Genomic DNA, 16,805 nt, shown 5'->3' with positions numbered 1-16,805 from the left:
TTTTTTTTTTTTTTTTTTTTTTAACTTTTTCTTTTTCATTTTGACGACGGCACATTGAAGCAATCAAAATCTCTTGATTCTTCTCTTTGTCCGGCGTGGATGTAGAAAGGCCAGAGATAAAAATGAACGAAAAAAGAAAAGAAAAAAAAAAATGGAAAGTGTCGTGTCGTATGCTGGCACCAAACGCCAAAGTATTCCATCTTTTCCTTATGTTGGCAACTATGTTTGCATTCTCCTATATCTCGTCCCTTAAAAGGCGCTAGCTATTGAGATTGAATCAGCGTTTTCTTTTCTCCAAAAAAAAAACAAAACAAAAAACAAAACAAAAAACACGATATAGAAAATGCTACGGTGTTGTTTCTTTAAACCTCTTCCTCGTTCGACTGCGATAGACTTCGTCACGTCAAAAACCTATGGCTATATGCACTAACGTTACGCCGAACTACAGGGTCCTCGAATGAAAGAAAGAAAAGAAAAAAAGAAGTGTCATTAGCTAGAAGAGATGTGTCTATCGTTGCCATTTCGATAATGTATTCAGGAGACATAGATAGAGAGAGAAAGAGACAGAGAAAAAGAATAGGGCAAGACCTCTTTTGTCCGCAGTAGCCGCTATTGGATTGGCCACGGTGAAATAACACATAAACAGGAGAAAGGAGGACTTTTTTTTTTTAAAGCTATGAACCCGAGCTAGAGAGCCGGAGAGAGCGAAGAGAAAAGATGAAAATGAAAGTTAGACAAGCTCATCTTTTGTCCCAGGGCCTTCAAGGACGGTGGAGTCGGCCGAAGGAAATCATCAACGACTACATCATCTCCCGCTGTATTTACATCCCCGCCAGACATGTTTGGTTAATCATCAGGTTGTCACGTCATGCTCTCTTCCCTCATTTTCGTTTCATTTATTGGGGTACATCGGTATAAGAGGTTACGCGTGTACACGATCATTGCGTTTTTACCTTGAGCCATCGCCGATCTCCCCGCCTTTTCGTATACGACTTTTTACGACACAGTTTCTTATGCACATTGCGTGCATGGCTGTATGCTTATGGCTTGTGGAGTGATCACGAAACTCCAAGTATCGTGAGGGTTTTTTTTTTTTTTTTTTTTCATAGCCAACCAAGAGGAAAAGTACGTGTAAGAAATGGACGCAGTGAACGGAACATCCAGTGTGCCATGCCCGTTGCTAGTGATGTATCGCTGGATGCGTTGCACCGTGACACCGCCGACCTGTTTCTCAATTGGCTTTTAGGATATGCTGAGCTTTTTTTTTTTTTTTTATGTCGCTTTTTTGGAGGAGGGGGGGGGGGTATTTGACGACATGGGTTCCACAAATTATGCCTGTCGTGATTTGGCAGATAAGGAGGCTATCGGCAGGAAGTTGGAGCAGGCACGCGGGAACGACGTAGCCCTACTTGTAGTGTTATTTTCACGTGACTCTTAAATGGCCGTGTAGAAAAAGAAAGCTCCGTTGAAGAAATGTATTTCTTTTTTTTTATTCGTTATCACCTTACCAGTTGTTGGTAAGATTTCGTTTTGAGCCTCACGCAAAAATAAAATACGTACTGTATATTAAGAAGAAATAAAAAATACAAATCTGCAATGGGATTTTTGGTGGACAGCGATGACTGATGTCGATGATATTTCAGTAGGCATCAAGAATATGTGCGTGTGAAAAGTCAGGTTGGCCAGCATCTCAGATGCGGGGGTTATGCAGAGTGGCTGTATCTCGACCATCCTAAGAAGCAAGAGACTATGTATACCTTTGATCGGCAGCAAGAGTGTTTTGACCCGGATAGCATCACGGCTTTTAATCGTTAAATCTCGCATTCTAAACAAATTCTTTTTCTTTTTGGCAACCTCTATGTGACACTTTTTTTCCGCAACATCTGTTTGGCACTGTCAGTCTGTGTTTTGTTTTGGCACCGGGCAGTCCCTAAGGGTAAGATGCATTGATAAAGTGGTTTTTAAAATATTTTTGACATGCAAAAGATTCTTTAAAAAAAAAACAAATACCACGAATAAATTTCCCAAAACAAGAAAATATAAATTCATATGTAAAGAGATGATTTGGATCTCGTGCAATCATGAACACAAAAAAATGTTAAAACATTAAAGCAATTAGCGACATGTGAGTAATGTAAGTGGAACCAATTACCTGACGAATGTTTAGAGCGAAAGGCTAGCACGCGGCATTCACTTGGATTAGAGAACCTAAAGGATAGCTGGAGAAAGATTGCGGAAACGAAATGCCGTTGGAATTCAGAGCTTTGAAAATGAGACATTTTGACGTACTGTATGGAGAGAAAGCTCACTTTGATTAAAACGAAAACAATAGGAAAAACGGCAATCGTAGCGCAGCGTACGAGTCGGCCACTGTCGTACGCTAAACACGAATAACAAACTAGTCCGGCCTTGTTTATTTTTTTTGTTTTTGTTTTTGTTTTTCGCCAAACAGGTGGGGCCGGGTTGAATTGAAACACGATTACACGCAGATTGACGTCAACTTGTTTCTGTGGAATTGCTGGTTTGACCGGTCGATTTACTTCCATCATCACCATCATCTTCTTCTTGTTGAATGATTAGAAAACTTGGAGCCTTAGAAAGTAACCCCGACTTGCATTTGTTTCATTTTTGCCTGGGCTTCCCGTTTGACTCTTGCTTTCTCGACAGCTTTTTTTTTTTTTTTCTTTTTTTGTGCTGTTGTTTGTCGTCTATTTTGGCATCACAAGTGAAAACGAGACTTCGTTGAATAGAGAAAGACGACTGACGGGATGATCAACTACCTCGATAGCACCTGCGACGAGATCAACTCGTGTGGAATGCGGGCGCTTTTGACAGCAATTTTAAATGAAAGGGAAAAAGAAAAAAAAAAAAAGGACCCACCAACAGCAATAACAACCAGATCGCTTCTTTTGCGCGATGTGTGTCACGTATTACATTACCTCCTATTGAATTATTTTTTGAAAAAAAAAAAAAGAATTGAATAGAAAAAAAAAAAAATTTAAGGTACTCCCGAGTTGTCATATTTTCCCCCAAATTAGCAAGTCAGATGATGTTGATGGTCGGGGGCCGCAGGAATCAAGGAAAAGGGCAATCGATCACGTTTTTTTTCTTTCGTTCCCTGTGCACGGCGCGTCAACAGCGTCAGTCAAAATGAAATTAATGTCATCGTTGGGAATTTTTTTTTTTTTTTTTTTTTTGTATGTGAGAGAGAGAGAGAAAAAAAAAGCTTTCTCCATTTTTCCTTTCAATCTTTTCACGGTGCAATGTAATATATATCCTTACGCGGGGAGAGACAGAGTAGGTACGTCTGGCTTGCTGCTTCAGCATCTAGAGAGTAGAACGCGGGCTTTCCCTTCTTTTTTTTTTTTTTTTCGACCCCCATTGAGAGTGGGACGACTTTTTGGCTAGAGCTCCCGGTCGATGCTGTGATTCTTTCGTTTTTCTTTCTTTCTCAATTTCTTAGCGTGAAAGAAAACTCCGCCTCCTTCTTCTATAATAACACATCACACTGCTTTGGGCAATGTGTATATCTTTTGTATTTCCTCATAAGACGAGAGACCCGTCCCTCCATTTACCACCACCCCTCCCCCCCCCCCCCTCGAAAAAAAAAAACCACCCATCCTGTTGCAGGTCCTCGACTATATAACAGAGTCGGCACCGGGTCTTCAGCCGTGGTCACTATCAAACCTTTACTCTCCGATTGAGCTTGTGTGCTTTCTTGTTTGTTTGTTTTTTTTAAAACCCATCCAATAGTAACTCATATTCTTTGCAGCTAACAGAGAGCCTGTTTTGCTGGCTTTGTTTTGTTACTTGTCAAGCAAGTTGTTATACTCGAAGGACGTCGGTTGTTGGTTCATCATATCCTTCAAACGTAGGTCTTACAAAAAACAAAAAAAATAACACAAAAATTCTTTACTTTCCTTTATTATTTTTTTTTAACCCGAAGTCACTCGTGTACGTCTAGTATTTTATCATCGTTGCTTAATCTCATTCACGTAGAAGGGAAATCGCAGGGATCTCCCACAAAATAGAAGAATGGCGAACCAGTTTCTAGTGACCATGTGCGCGGTCGTGTTCATCGCTGGGGTAAGTCCACGCTATACTTAATTAGTATTGGCTTATTTCTTCTTTCCTGTTTTTGGTGCTATTTCGAGGCTGATCGGTTTCATATCGTAAAAACGCATACGGTCGTAAAATTGTTACAACCTGATAAGATCAAGCGGATTCAACTTTCTCCCGTCCGCCGCCATCGCGGCACTTGCCGAACTGGACGGTAGACTGCCATTGCCAAAGAGAGGGGGAATTGTTTTGTTTTGTTTTTAAACGCCCAACGCAGGTTTTCGGCCTCTTTGAATAGGAGAAAAGAAAGGATAAAAAAAAAAAAAAAAAAAAATCTAGTTATATACTCAACTTAAGACACTTTCTTCTGCTTTGCAAATCGGACAGCGGCAGATTCAGGTGGCTGATATTTTTTGTTGTCGCGATGCCAGGAAAGAAAAAAATAAATAAATAAACACAAGAGAGAGAAAGGAGAATTACAAAACGAAGAACTCACGGTAATAAATAATGATAGGAGAAAACGAAGGGAGGGGGGTGGGCGAAGTTGAACAAGAGAAGTCAGAGGATACACGGTAACCTATTGTGAAAAAAATACGCATTTTTGTCTTGTTTCCTTTTGTACGTGACACTTTACCAACGATCGGCTCGCAAGAGAAGCGAATGGAACACACCTGTGAAAGGGGGGAGAAAATGGGAGTCCCGTGCAGAGACGGGTCTATGAAAAAAGAAAGAGAGAGTTCAGGGCGTGAAAGTCGCGGGGTCACGACGTGATTCAACGTTACGTACGTACACAGTCTAAACGCAACATTGCCAGCCATCGCAGCCACAGGTGTTGTTCGTTCGTTTATTTTATTTTTATTTTTTTTTTTCCTGGTTAGAGCCAAAAGGAACTGTTGCTTTACCTGTAATTTCTCTTGCTGACCCAGTAACTGGCGTTCGTCCCATCTCGGCTCTGTAATGGCCGCTGAACGCGCAAACCACGGGTCGGCGCACGTCATCAAACGTTTGTCATTTTTTTTTTTTTCTTTTTTCAAACTGGAAAAACAAGAAACTTCATCAAGCGATTCGTGATAGCTTTAACGTAATGAAATTCATTTCTTTTCTTTCACGGAAGGAGAGACACACTGAGAATTAATGTTTTTGTTTTTGTTTTTTTTTCCGAACAAGTTCACTTTCTTGAATTTTCTCCTTCTTGTGATTCAATCATTTAAGAGAATAGTAATAAGAAAGAAAGAAACAAAACTTGTTTGAAATCCATGCGGCAGGGAGAACAAAAGACGGTGCTAATCAAGCACACGCCAAACTTAAAAAAAAAAAAAAAAAAAAAAAAAACCTGTGCCTGAAAAACACAAGAAGGAAAGGGAAACTCAATTTCATACCTACTTATTAATCGAAATGGGCCGATTAGGGCCCATTCTCACTTTATTGTAATTGTTCGTTAGGATTAGAGAACCGCCTTACCGGTTTATGCGCGACCCAGAAGGTTCGTTCGTTTCCCTTTCGGAACCTTGGGGCCATCATAGTCTTTTTTTTTTTTTCCTTATTCCCTCCATTTTACGTATGTGAAGATGAGCAAAAAAGAAGAAGAAGAAGAGAGAGAAAGAAAGGGAGAATTTTCAGAACACACAGTGAAAGTGGGTTTCTGATTATTTTTTAAACAAAATATATTCACTCCCTTTGAACTGTCAGGTGTGGTACACGACTTGGGCTTTCCCTCTTTTATCGACTAGCCATCACACAGACAAAACACCTTCTTTTTTTTTTTGCTGCAATTTTTTGGCCATCTATTGAAAAGGTGAAACCTTCCTTCTCAATTTGTGTGATATACTGGGAGGTAATGAAGCCTACTTCAAAAAAAAAAAAAAGAAAGAGAATGAATGAATAACGTACATCCAAAACGGATGCTTTGCCATTGCATTGCTGCTGGATGACACGTCAGATGGAATAAAGAAAACAAACTTTCCCTCGTAGACATCGGGACGGTTTATTTTTATTTATTTTTTTTTTTTGTTGTTGTTGCCTATTTTTTTATGCTGGCGTATGGATTGTGCCCTCTCACCGTCTCTACCGTAAACGGTGGACAATGACGCGTCGTCGCGATTTCGACATCCACCGGCAGACATTGGATTGCAGCGCTAATCCACGCATCATCTTTAATGTCTTTTCGTTCTATGTGGGTCAGCCAACAACTGGCACAGTTGCCAGCAACATGTCGAACATTTAAATATCGCGATTCAACAGGGGGATAAAAAAAAAAAAAAAAAAGGGCGGAGTGTAGAAAACGTGCCAATATAGAATAGAAGATGGTGACAAGGGACTGGCATCTAGCCATGTCGCTTGCGATATGGCCCCGACTATTAACGATGAGGAAAAAAAAAAAAAAAAAAATATAGTCGTGCAAACAATTTGGCTTCGGTAGATCGTTATGTTGGAAATCTCTAACAGTTTCGTTATTTTGCAGAAAGAAAAATGTTGAAGAGAGAGAGAGAGAGGGAAAACTTGCACGAGAGGCAATTGGAAACCTTTCTCTTTCTTTTTTTTTTTTGAAATTGCACATCGTCTACTAACGTAGGGTTTTCCCCATCGCCATTTTTCTTTTTTTTTTTTTTTTCTTCTCCCGCATTTTAATATGCAGGAACGCACAATTTTTTTTGGCAGTTGTTTTTTATTGCGTGAAAGTCGCGTTTTTCTTTCCATTTTTTTTTTTTTTTTTGCGCGCGGGTCGCTGAACCGCATTGTTGATGTCATGTAGTCATTGCCAATGTAAAGGCTCAAGGTGTTGCCGTCTTCACGAAAATAGAAATGCTTCATTCAATGAACCTGATTTTCGAACCCATTTTTGGTTTATTTCAGGGAGTGCGGAGCGCTGCCCTGATGATGAACATGCCACAAATCAGCAAAATGGAGGTGCAGTGCGCCAAGAGTGGCATGACCGTCGACGTCGAGTTCGATCTACCTTTTGACGGCATCATTTTCAGCAAAGGACACTTTTCCGATCCGGCTTGCAGGTAGGACAATCAATTCATTCAAGTCGCGTGTGTACTTTTCTTGGTCGGATTTCATCTAGTCTTAAAAGCCTTTTAGAGGCCGTTATTTATTATTTTGCGTTAGTTTTTGCGTCAATTCTTGAGAACAACACAAGGAAAAAAAAAAAAAAAAAAAATGACTGTCTTGATTCATTTTTGAAAGAGATAAGAAAAAAAGAAAACAGTGAACCATCGTGTTCAGCCTTCTCACCTTGCCTGTCACTATCTGTTTTTGTTTCTATCATGACGCCATTGACAATTCGAAAAAGAAAAAAAAAAAAAAAATCGTATAAAACCATCCGTTGTTAGTTTGATACTTTAAAAACCAATGAGCTTCAAGCTTTTAAATCAATCAAACGTTCCTTTCCTTTTCCCCATTTTCTGCCTCGACACCCACCATCCACATTCTTCTTTTTTTTTTTTTTTTTTTCTTCATACCACGTGAAACTTGGCTGCGGTTTTCCGCACAACCAATCCCAATAAAAAAAAAAAAAAAACACCTTGCGCCCATTCAATTTCACCCTTCTATCCGCTCCCCCCTTCCCCCCGCCCCGTCCACACACACAAAAAAAATAACAAACCAAAAATCAGGTACGTGGGAGCCAACAGCAATGTGGCACGCTTCAGCTTTGCGGTGCCGATGCAGGGCTGCGGGACGAGCAACGACGCCGATGGCGGTAGCAATGTCGCCTCCAACGTCATCGTCATTCAGAACGACGCTGTCGTCCAAGAAATTTGGGATTCTGCCCAGAAGCTCAGCTGCCGCTGGACGGACCGCGTTACCAAGACGGTCAGCGTCCGACCGTTGACGATCGACATGCTGGAAGCCACCGAGGCCAAATTCGCCAATGCCGACGACGACGTCGTCGACGTCTGGATGGATCTGCAACAGGGACGCTGGCCCACTTCGAAATCGATCGATTCAGCCGTTCGCATAGGCGAACAGCTTTCGCTCGTCGTTGGAATCAACGACCCATCGGCCGAAATGGACTTGCAAGTGCGCGATTGTTACGCGCATTCGACACCTGAATTGACCGATCCTTCAGCCTTCCGTGTTCAGCTGACGGACGCTCAGGGTTGCGTCATGAAAACGAAATTGCTCGGCCCGTTCGAGCACGATCGATCCTCCACCGGCCCTTATGCTGGCAGCACGGTCAAATGGTCGCCCGTCTCGGCTTTCGCCTTCCCGGACAACATGCAAGTCTTCACCAGTTGCAACGTCGAAGTTTGTAAAGGCGGATGCGAACCCAATCCGTGCCAACCGGAAAGTGAAAGCCATTCGTCCGATGGCATCCTCCTACCCGAGGCAGAAACGACGACAGCCAAAGCTACGACCCTCCCGCCTGTTGTTGTCTTCTTTCCGACCGTCCCACCGCCCAGGACTCAAGCGCCTCCGGTAACAGCGGCTGTCACGACTGTTCGCATCACGACGCCAAGTTATACGACTCCAGTGCCGCCTGCAGCGCCCCCAGCTCCGACTGTGGAACGAACGCAGCCGCCCGTAACGACTCCGCGCTACACGACTCCAGCTCCAACGCAGCCGCCCGTCCAGGACGAAATTCAATTACCTTCGCTCGATTATCTACCTCCTCCATCGTTGGACTATCTACCCCCAGTGCAGGAGAGTTATAAATCAACGTACAATTCCGTTCCGACTGAGCCCGAGCCGGATTGCGCATTCGGCAGCAAGGATTCGAGATGCTTCGTTCCAGCTCAACCGAAATCTACGTTGCCTCCGAAAATCATTCCTCCTACGACTACCCTCGAACCGCCCCCGCCTCCGCCTTCAACTGTTTTAACTACACCGTATGTTTGTCAGCCGGAGTCGGGCGATCCTCGCTGTTCCAGCTCTGATTCAGTCTCGCAAGCTACAGTTGCTCCGGAGAGCTATCCGTCATCGACATTCTCACCGGCCACAGCTCCGCCGGCCACCATTCCGCCGATCAAAATCGCACCGACCACAGCGCCATCTGTTACGATTCCGCCAGCAAGGATTCCGTCCATCACGTTCCCACCGAGCACGACGCCTGTTGCTATTCCCACCACCAAGAGTGTGACTTGCTATCAAGGCTCCGGCAATTCGGAATGTTTGGATGCACCACCTAAAGGTTCCCAACTGCCCGTTTCGCTCTGCCCGCCGGGATCTCTCGATCCGGAATGCGTTTTCGTTCCCGGTGGATCCAACGATTCGCCCGTCACTTCGGCCACGACTCGTCCGACTGATGCCCGTGTTCCTAGCGATAAAGCAACGATGGAACCCAAAGGGCCAGTTGATAGCTGGAAGGGCGATCCGGCGTCTCACGCTTTCCACATGTTCCATTTCCAGCGCGGCGACGGCCGCCGCGGTAGCAAAAACCTGCAAAATAAAAAAGTCAAACGTTCAGCGGATGATGAAGTAATCGGCCGGACGGAATTTGCCCAAGTCAGACTGACGCGCTCGGTCACAGTGTTGCCGGCCGCCATGGCTGTCGAGCCCGTTTCATCTTCTTTCGAATATTTGCGGCAAGCCGAGCAATCGTTGGAGTTGACCGCAAGAACGGACGCATTTTCGGACCAAACGTTCTGCGTGACGGCGTTCTCCTTAGCGGCTAGCGCTATTCTCATCATCACGGCCTTGCTGGGCCTCATAACAATCATCGTCTTCCTCGCCATCAAATACAGCACTGCCCTTAAAATCCTTGCGAAGCTACGATTATCTCGTCTTTAAGGGAGTTCATTTGCAAACATCAAACAAATAAAAGAAAAAGCTATTGATTAACCAAAAACAAACAAACAAACAAACAAACAAACAAACAAAACACACAAAAAAAAAAACTACAAAAAAAAAACCAAACAAACAGCTGAATCACTACCATCTTCGGTTCGTTAATTCTTCTCCCTCTGTCGCGTAATCCGAATTGGTCACGAAATTTGGAAAGTATTCGAATGGCAGTATTTGCAAAAACGACGGGTAGTACGTCAGGTCACGTACTAGGAAGATGAAGAAGGTTTTCAAAAAAGAAGAAGAATCTTCAACTTCAAAACACATTTTAAAAAGAAGTAGCAAAGCTATGTTTACTTAAGGAGAGCGTGCCCAAGATTTCTAACCCAAAAAAAAAAAAAAAAAACATTAAAATAAAAGTTTAAAAAAAAAAAAAGAAAAACAAAAAAAAGTCGAAGACGAGGAAAGCAAGAAGAAAGAACGAAGAAAGTCCAAGAAACAATGGATGCATCATCACGCTTTCTGAACATGCTTTTGTTGCAAATTCGTATACAACGTTATTAATGACTATACAAATATATTCATAAGTGTAATTTGTAGTCAATACAGGTGAGAGATTTATTACAATATATCTTACCGAAAACGAGACTAATGAAAAAAACAAAAAAACAAACGAAAAACCATCCTACGCAAAACCATTTTTCCTTATTTCGCTGTCGATGTTCATGTTCTTTTTTCCTGACATCTAAAACGCTTCGCTTTTTATTTTACGGAAACCCCGAGCTTTTTTTTTTTGTCTTTAACTTCTGTCAACAGCTGTTTTGCGCTTTTGTTCATGATTTTTTTCTTTTTTTTTTGTTGCTGTTTATTTTTTTTTTTTTTTTTGCCCACCCATTTTTTAAATGGCTCTCTGTGGTGTGCAAAAAAAAAAAAAAAAAAAAAAAAAAGGTTCGTAAGCAAAAATAGCGGCTCAGCCACGTACCGATTTTCGGTACCGGGTGACGGTTGCGGGACTGAACCGGTGGCGGGAAAGCAGCAGAGTTTTGGTTACGACAACGTGCTCATTATTCGGACGGAAAGAAATGCTCACGTACGGGAAAACAGCCGTGGCATTCAGTGCTTATTCCTGCCGGGCTTGCCCACCTCTCAACTCCTGGATTCCAAGGCATTACCGATTGACGTTGGGAACGAAGAGCTGACGGATGTTCGTACGGAAGTTTTGAATGACGGTAGTCCGGTCGATGAAAATACTCGGATCAAGATTGGCGAACATCTAACGTTCGTCTTTCACGTTCACGAACATTCTGAGGATATGTTTATCAAGAATTGCTTCGCATCGGATGGACTGACCAATCGAATACAGTTAATCGACAGTTATGGTTGTCCGCTACGACCAAACCTGATGCGAGCATTCAAGCGGGTGGACAAGGCGCTGCACGCAACGATGACAGCATTCCGAATGGCTGAAAGGAGCACGCTTTCTCTAACGTGTGAAGTCGAACTATGTCTGGAAATGTGCAGCAACCTGACACCTTGTACGATGCAACCTGCTCCGAAAGAAACAACAAATACTACAATCGCAGGGACATCGGTTTCACCACAGAAGTCTGTGATTTCTTCAGTTCAGCTCCCGTTCACGAGCACCTCTTCTGTTTCTTAGGCTATCTCTTAGCCAAACATGAAACGTGACAAACAAATGCGTTTCATCCCCGTCCGCCCGAGACAAGAATCCGTTCTCTGCCGATCACCATATTCGAAATGCCTCCCATTCAACCGTCAATCCCTGTATAGAGTTTTAACCGCTACATTCTGTTCACGCCTCACCAAAGTCGGCTAGAAAGCGTTGCTGTTACGCAATGGAAAATCAAATACGGGGAAACCATTTGCCTTTGTGGAAAACGAGAGTCTCTTCGAAAATAATAATCATTAAAAAAATGATAATCTGATTGATATTTTATTTTTTTTTGTGACATTATTGTAGCTTGGCTTGCGCTTGTGCTTCTTAATCGATTATTACTAACGGTCTCACATCGCTTTTCTCAAATCTCTCCAGAGCAAACAAAGAGCAAAAACAAAAAACTCGTGTTTTTCATTCTATAAAGCCATGTAATATCACTTATGGCCACGTGACGTGAAAGTGCAGTGGCATAATTCCATCAAACAAACCCCTAAACAACTGAATGAGATAAATGTTTTTTTTTTTTTTTTTTTTTTTTTTTTCAATTTCCGTGTTTAACTTTCCCTGCATTAACGAAATCATTTTTTTAATCGAAATAAGAAAAACCATTTTTGGTTTGATAAAGATGCAACTAGTACTAACTTGAACCCTTTTCACATCCTTTGCCGACACATTTGGACTCTTTTTTTTCTTTCTGATGTCGTATTCTATTTCCGAGACGTGCAACGAGTTGTTGTTTTTTTTCCGATGCGACTTGATGTCCAAAATCCGACAGAGTGAGAAAATAAGGTGTGTCTAACAAACACAGTGAACAGGTAGGTAGGTTGGTGAGCCTTCTCTAGCATGTTTTTGTTTTTGATTTGGCCTCTTCACTCGTTCGTTCGGCCTCTCACGACACGCACTTTGATTCATAGGACAATTTCGCATGTCATTTTTTTGTTTTAATTTCATTCATATCTTTAGAAACGTTCCCAGCAACAGCATTTTAAGGGATCTGACAGGTAACCCAGTGTAGGAGGGAGGAAGACACTTGCGAGTTTCATTGGCGCACTCAACGATGTCCCCCTTCACTTTTTGTAGTAAAAACCAAGAGAATAGTTTTTATAGCAGGAATTATTTCGAAGGGAAAGGCGGACGTTTTCAAGGACGTGCAATAGTGGAAAGTTAATGGTTAGGTGCTTCTACAATAGTTGAAAAAAAAATGTCAACGTCACGCTCTTCTCTTTTACCCCCAACATCACAATGACATTGTGAGGACGTAATGATGACAACACTTTCGCTGGACTCTCTTTGCCGTGAAGAGAGAACCAAAATAAAACGAAAAAGAATGGCAGGTTATCACTTCCGGTAGTAAACCGTGCATGTCTTGTTTTTTTTTTTTTTTCCCACGTCAAATTTATGCCATGCGCCTGTAGTTTCCAATTCGACAAAAGAAAAACCCAAAATCAAATCCAAATTAAATGATGAAATGTTCTGTGATTTTCTTGTACTGCCTCGCATTCAAGGAAAGTGTGAGCCACATTTTTAGAAATCGAAATTGCAATGTCTCCATGTCCTTTGTTGCGACTTAAATCACTCCCCAGGTACGTGGCATTAGGTAGCAACCGTTCAAAGTATTCATTCGTCATACCAGCCAATGGTTGTGGGACTGCTCTTGCGGACGGCGCCCAGTCCAACATCCTCATTTTCCAGTCGGATCCTGTTGTTCAGGTAAACATTTTTTTTTTCAAACTAATTGACAACTAAAATAATAATGCATTTTTTTTTTGTTTGTATTTAATCAGGAAATCTGGGATGTGTCACGAAAGGTGAGCTGCCGCTTTTCAGAGAAAATCTCCAAGTACGTTACGTGGAGTCCATTGACAGTTGAAATGCTCGATGTGCAAAGTAGCGGCAGAACAGGAGAGGTGGACTGTTGGATGGATGTTATGAAAGGAGTTTATCCAGCCGTAAGTAAACGCTTTGAATGACTTCGATGTTTCCAATTGTTAGAATACCAAACGATTCAAAGGGTCTTTCAACAATTTTGGGGGGATTTACCAAGAACTCGAAGGAATCCATCCAAAACGGAAAGAATTGATTCACATTTTAAAAATTGCATTTGTAGACAAAGCCAATTGATGGGAATTTGAAAATTGGAGAAGAATTGAGCCTCATTATTTACCTGCGAGATGTATACGGCCTGTACGACATGGCTGTTCGAGATTGTTGGGCGTACGATGACGGTAACATTGACGTGGAATCTACTCTGAAGTTGCAGCTCACCTCAACTGATGGATGTTCCAAGTATTCCATAATGAAAATTAAGAAAGCCGTTCATTCGTTTGACTAACTGTTGCAACCCAGGAAACCTAAACTGATGCATTTCTGGCGGCGAACGGATCAAGTGGGCGACAGCAACGCCACCCTAGTCACCTATTCCAACATCACGGCGTTCCGTTTCCCAACAAAGAGCGAGGTCTATTTTACCTGCAACATCGACATCTGTGAGGGTTCGTGTAATCAGCGAAACTGCGTCGAAGAGGAGTCGCAAATCAGCGTTGTGACCAAACCGCCAACCACCTTCACAACCAGCCGACCTACCACAACTGTGGCCATAGTCGTTCAGGCGACAACAGTCGCACCTATTGCAGAGACAACGACGTCCAGGCGACCGACGGAGCCTTCGGTCGTAGCGACAACCCCGTCTGATTGCACTACGAATCCATTTGATTACAGATGCCCAACGACATCTAGGCCGCCTGTCAGCATCCCCAATTGCATCCTAAGACCCGATGATCCAAGATGCCCCCCAGAGTTAACCCAAAGACCATGTTTCCCTGGCGCCTCGTACCCTGGATGCCCACCTCCCCCTACCACTCCTCCTCCTGTAATCAAACCACCGGTTGTTTGTTTCCCAGGTTCCAACGACCCCAGATGTCCTACGACCACCAGTCGGCCACCGGTTGTAACGACACTACCTCCTCTACCACCACCACCGTTCACAACAACTGGATGCTATCCTGGATCTCCTGATCCAGGATGTGTAACTACCTCCACTCGTGCTCCTTGCTTCCCAGGATCAAACGAACCGGGATGTCCAACAACTCCAAGTGTTCCAGACATCAGCAGTCCATCACCACCTACCTGCTTCCCAGGATCCAGTGATCCCAGATGTCCTACTGTGATCCCGCTGAGAACTACGACGTCTCGCCCACTCTGCGTGCCCGGATTGAACGTCCCTGGATGCCCGTTGACGACTTCAGCTCCTTTGCCCAGCACTACCACTACGAAAGAGGTGCCCTCCGTTCCCAGTTGTTTCCCAGGATCGAAAAACCCCGAATGCCCTACTATCACTACGACATCTCCGGCACCTACGCCATATACGCCGGACTGTTCTCCGGGAACAAATGATCCTAAATGCCCACCACCGATAACGATCGCTACGACGCTGCCTCCACCGGTATGTTTCCCGGGTTCCAGAGATCCTAGATGCCCCGCGACGACACAGCCACCTCCGACCTGTTTCCCTGGATCAGACGATCCTCGGTGCCCACCTATTATCAGAACTACGACAACTACTCCAGTCCCACCCGTTTCAACGACGCTTCCAACTACTACAACAACAAAGCCGTCACTTCCTTGCGTTCCAGGATCGGACGATCCTCGTTGCCCTACTGTAAGAACGACGACCAGTTCTCCTCCACCGTGTTTCCCTGGATCTAGTGACCCGAGATGTCCTACTGTAGCAACAACAACAATCTCTCCTAGTACAACTACGGAAACTTATCGTTGTATTCCTGGCTCAAACGATCCAAATTGTCCAAGACCCACATCACTTACAACAACTACAACTACAATCCTTCCCCCTTTTGTTTGCACGCCCGGATCCAATGATCCACGCTGTCCGACGACAACCGTCCCAACAATACCACCCCAGGTTTGTCTACCTGGATCTAAAGACCCACGCTGCCCACAACCCCCACCTATTTGTACGCCAGGATCTGAAGACCCACGTTGTCCACAAGTATCGCCGTCAACAACGTCGACAACATCGACAACGACGACTGCTCCTCGTCCCATCTGTACTCCAGGATCAACCGACCCTCGCTGCCCGACAACCACGACTCTTATACAGACTACATCGACCACAACACAGCGACCATTTGTATGTACCCCTGGGTCCAATGATCCACGTTGTCCAACAACTCTCGCAACTACAGAGCCGCCATTCATCTGCACACCCGAATCAAGGGATCCGCGGTGCCCAACTATACCTCCACGGACAACCACAACAACTACAACCACTAGAACAACCCCGGCGGTTATAACAACAACAACACAACGTCAGCCCATCTGCATCCCAGGATCGAACACTCCAGGATGTCCAACACCATCAACAACGACCCAGTTGCCTCCCAGATGCATCCCCGGATCGAACGATCCCAGCTGTCCGTCAACAGTAGTAACTACAGAGACACCTAATAAATGCATCCCAGGATCGAACGATCCACGTTGTCCGGCTACAGCAGAAACCTTTCCGCCTCCGTTTAGATGTACTCCAGAATCGAAAGACCCGCGCTGTCTACCAACAACAACGACAACGCAGCGGCCTCCAGTCTGTATACCAGGGTCAACAGATCCAAGATGTCCTACCACTCCTTCTCCCCCGGTTTGTGTTCCAAATTCCAATGATCCACGGTGTCCTGCTACTTCAACCACTGCAAGACCAAGGACTACTACACAGACTGTTACAAATATTTCCGTGACCTCAACAACACGGAAGCCATCGACAGCAGCCTCTGTCGATGATCCCGGTAAACCTGGATGGGAAGGAGCTGATCCCAGATACCACGCATTCCATTCCTGTAAGTTTATAAAATGTCAAAGTTTACTTTACGTCATTGAGGTTGGATTTTTGTTTTAATAATTATACTTAAACACTACAGGGTTGTACCAGCCGGCGCCAAGACCAAGAACCAACAAGATAAAAACTTCGTTGAAGACTGCAAGCAACATTTAACTTTTAAATTTCCTTTGATTACATAAACTTTCATTTTAACATTGTTTATTCGTCTGTGAACACATGTAAATCTTTGCAAGATTTTTTTTGGTTCATAACATGGCTACGGCGGTCAGCCAATCTTCTTTCGTGTAAGCCAAATTTTAAATAAAAAGATGCGATATTTCCGAAACAAATTTTTAAGCTGGAATTGTCTACTGAGAATGAAAATCCCAAATGAAAACATTGGGAATGGGAGAATAAAAATAGATTATAATGATCTTACATGTCTTCAAGAATCAAATGAACGGTGAAGCCAAATTTGATTATTTGATTGTTTCGCGACGTTTTAAAGCGAAA

At 43.5% G+C, this 16,805-nt stretch overlaps 1 protein-coding gene across 2 annotated transcripts; it reads left to right on the top strand.

Annotated features, from left to right (window-relative positions):
- The first annotated feature begins 3,684 nt into the window (after positions 1 to 3,684).
- On the top strand, positions 3,685 to 16,642 carry LOC130696127 (mucin-2-like). Of its 2 annotated transcripts, none has more exons than XM_057519194.1 (8): positions 3,685 to 3,871; positions 4,000 to 4,086; positions 6,913 to 7,067; positions 13,048 to 13,174; positions 13,249 to 13,413; positions 13,572 to 13,750; positions 13,811 to 16,311; positions 16,393 to 16,642. In XM_057519194.1, exons 2-8 carry the CDS (start codon positions 4,036 to 4,038, stop codon positions 16,464 to 16,466), a joined length of 3,252 nt encoding a protein of 1,083 aa, XP_057375177.1. In that variant the 5' UTR covers positions 3,685 to 3,871; positions 4,000 to 4,035; the 3' UTR covers positions 16,467 to 16,642. The 2 variants fall into 2 exon arrangements, with proteins under 2 accessions (XP_057375177.1, XP_057375178.1); XM_057519195.1 differs by having other exon boundaries at positions 3,947 to 4,086.
- Positions 16,643 to 16,805: the final 163 nt, after the last annotated feature.

The sequence above is a fragment of the Daphnia carinata genome, chromosome 5 (assembly GCF_022539665.2).
Source record: "Daphnia carinata strain CSIRO-1 chromosome 5, CSIRO_AGI_Dcar_HiC_V3, whole genome shotgun sequence".
NCBI classification, from domain to species: Eukaryota; Metazoa; Arthropoda; class Branchiopoda; order Diplostraca; family Daphniidae; genus Daphnia; species Daphnia carinata.
The sequence above is the reverse complement of the archived record's forward strand: the minus strand, read 5'-3'. Positions and strand labels throughout refer to the sequence as shown.

What these genes read in the sequence shown, in the direction of transcription:
- LOC130696127 (XM_057519194.1), top strand. Translation starts at nt 4,036, where the DNA reads ATGGCGAACCAGTTTCTAGTGACCATGTGCGCGGTCGTGTTCATCGCT. An exon ending in TGAAAGGAGTTTATCCAGCC is followed by an intron (nt 13,414 to 13,571) that starts GTAAGTAAACGC and finishes TTGCATTTGTAG; the next exon opens with ACAAAGCCAATTGATGGGAA. An exon ending in ATACCACGCATTCCATTCCT is followed by an intron (nt 16,312 to 16,392) that starts GTAAGTTTATAA and finishes TAAACACTACAG; the next exon opens with GGTTGTACCAGCCGGCGCCA.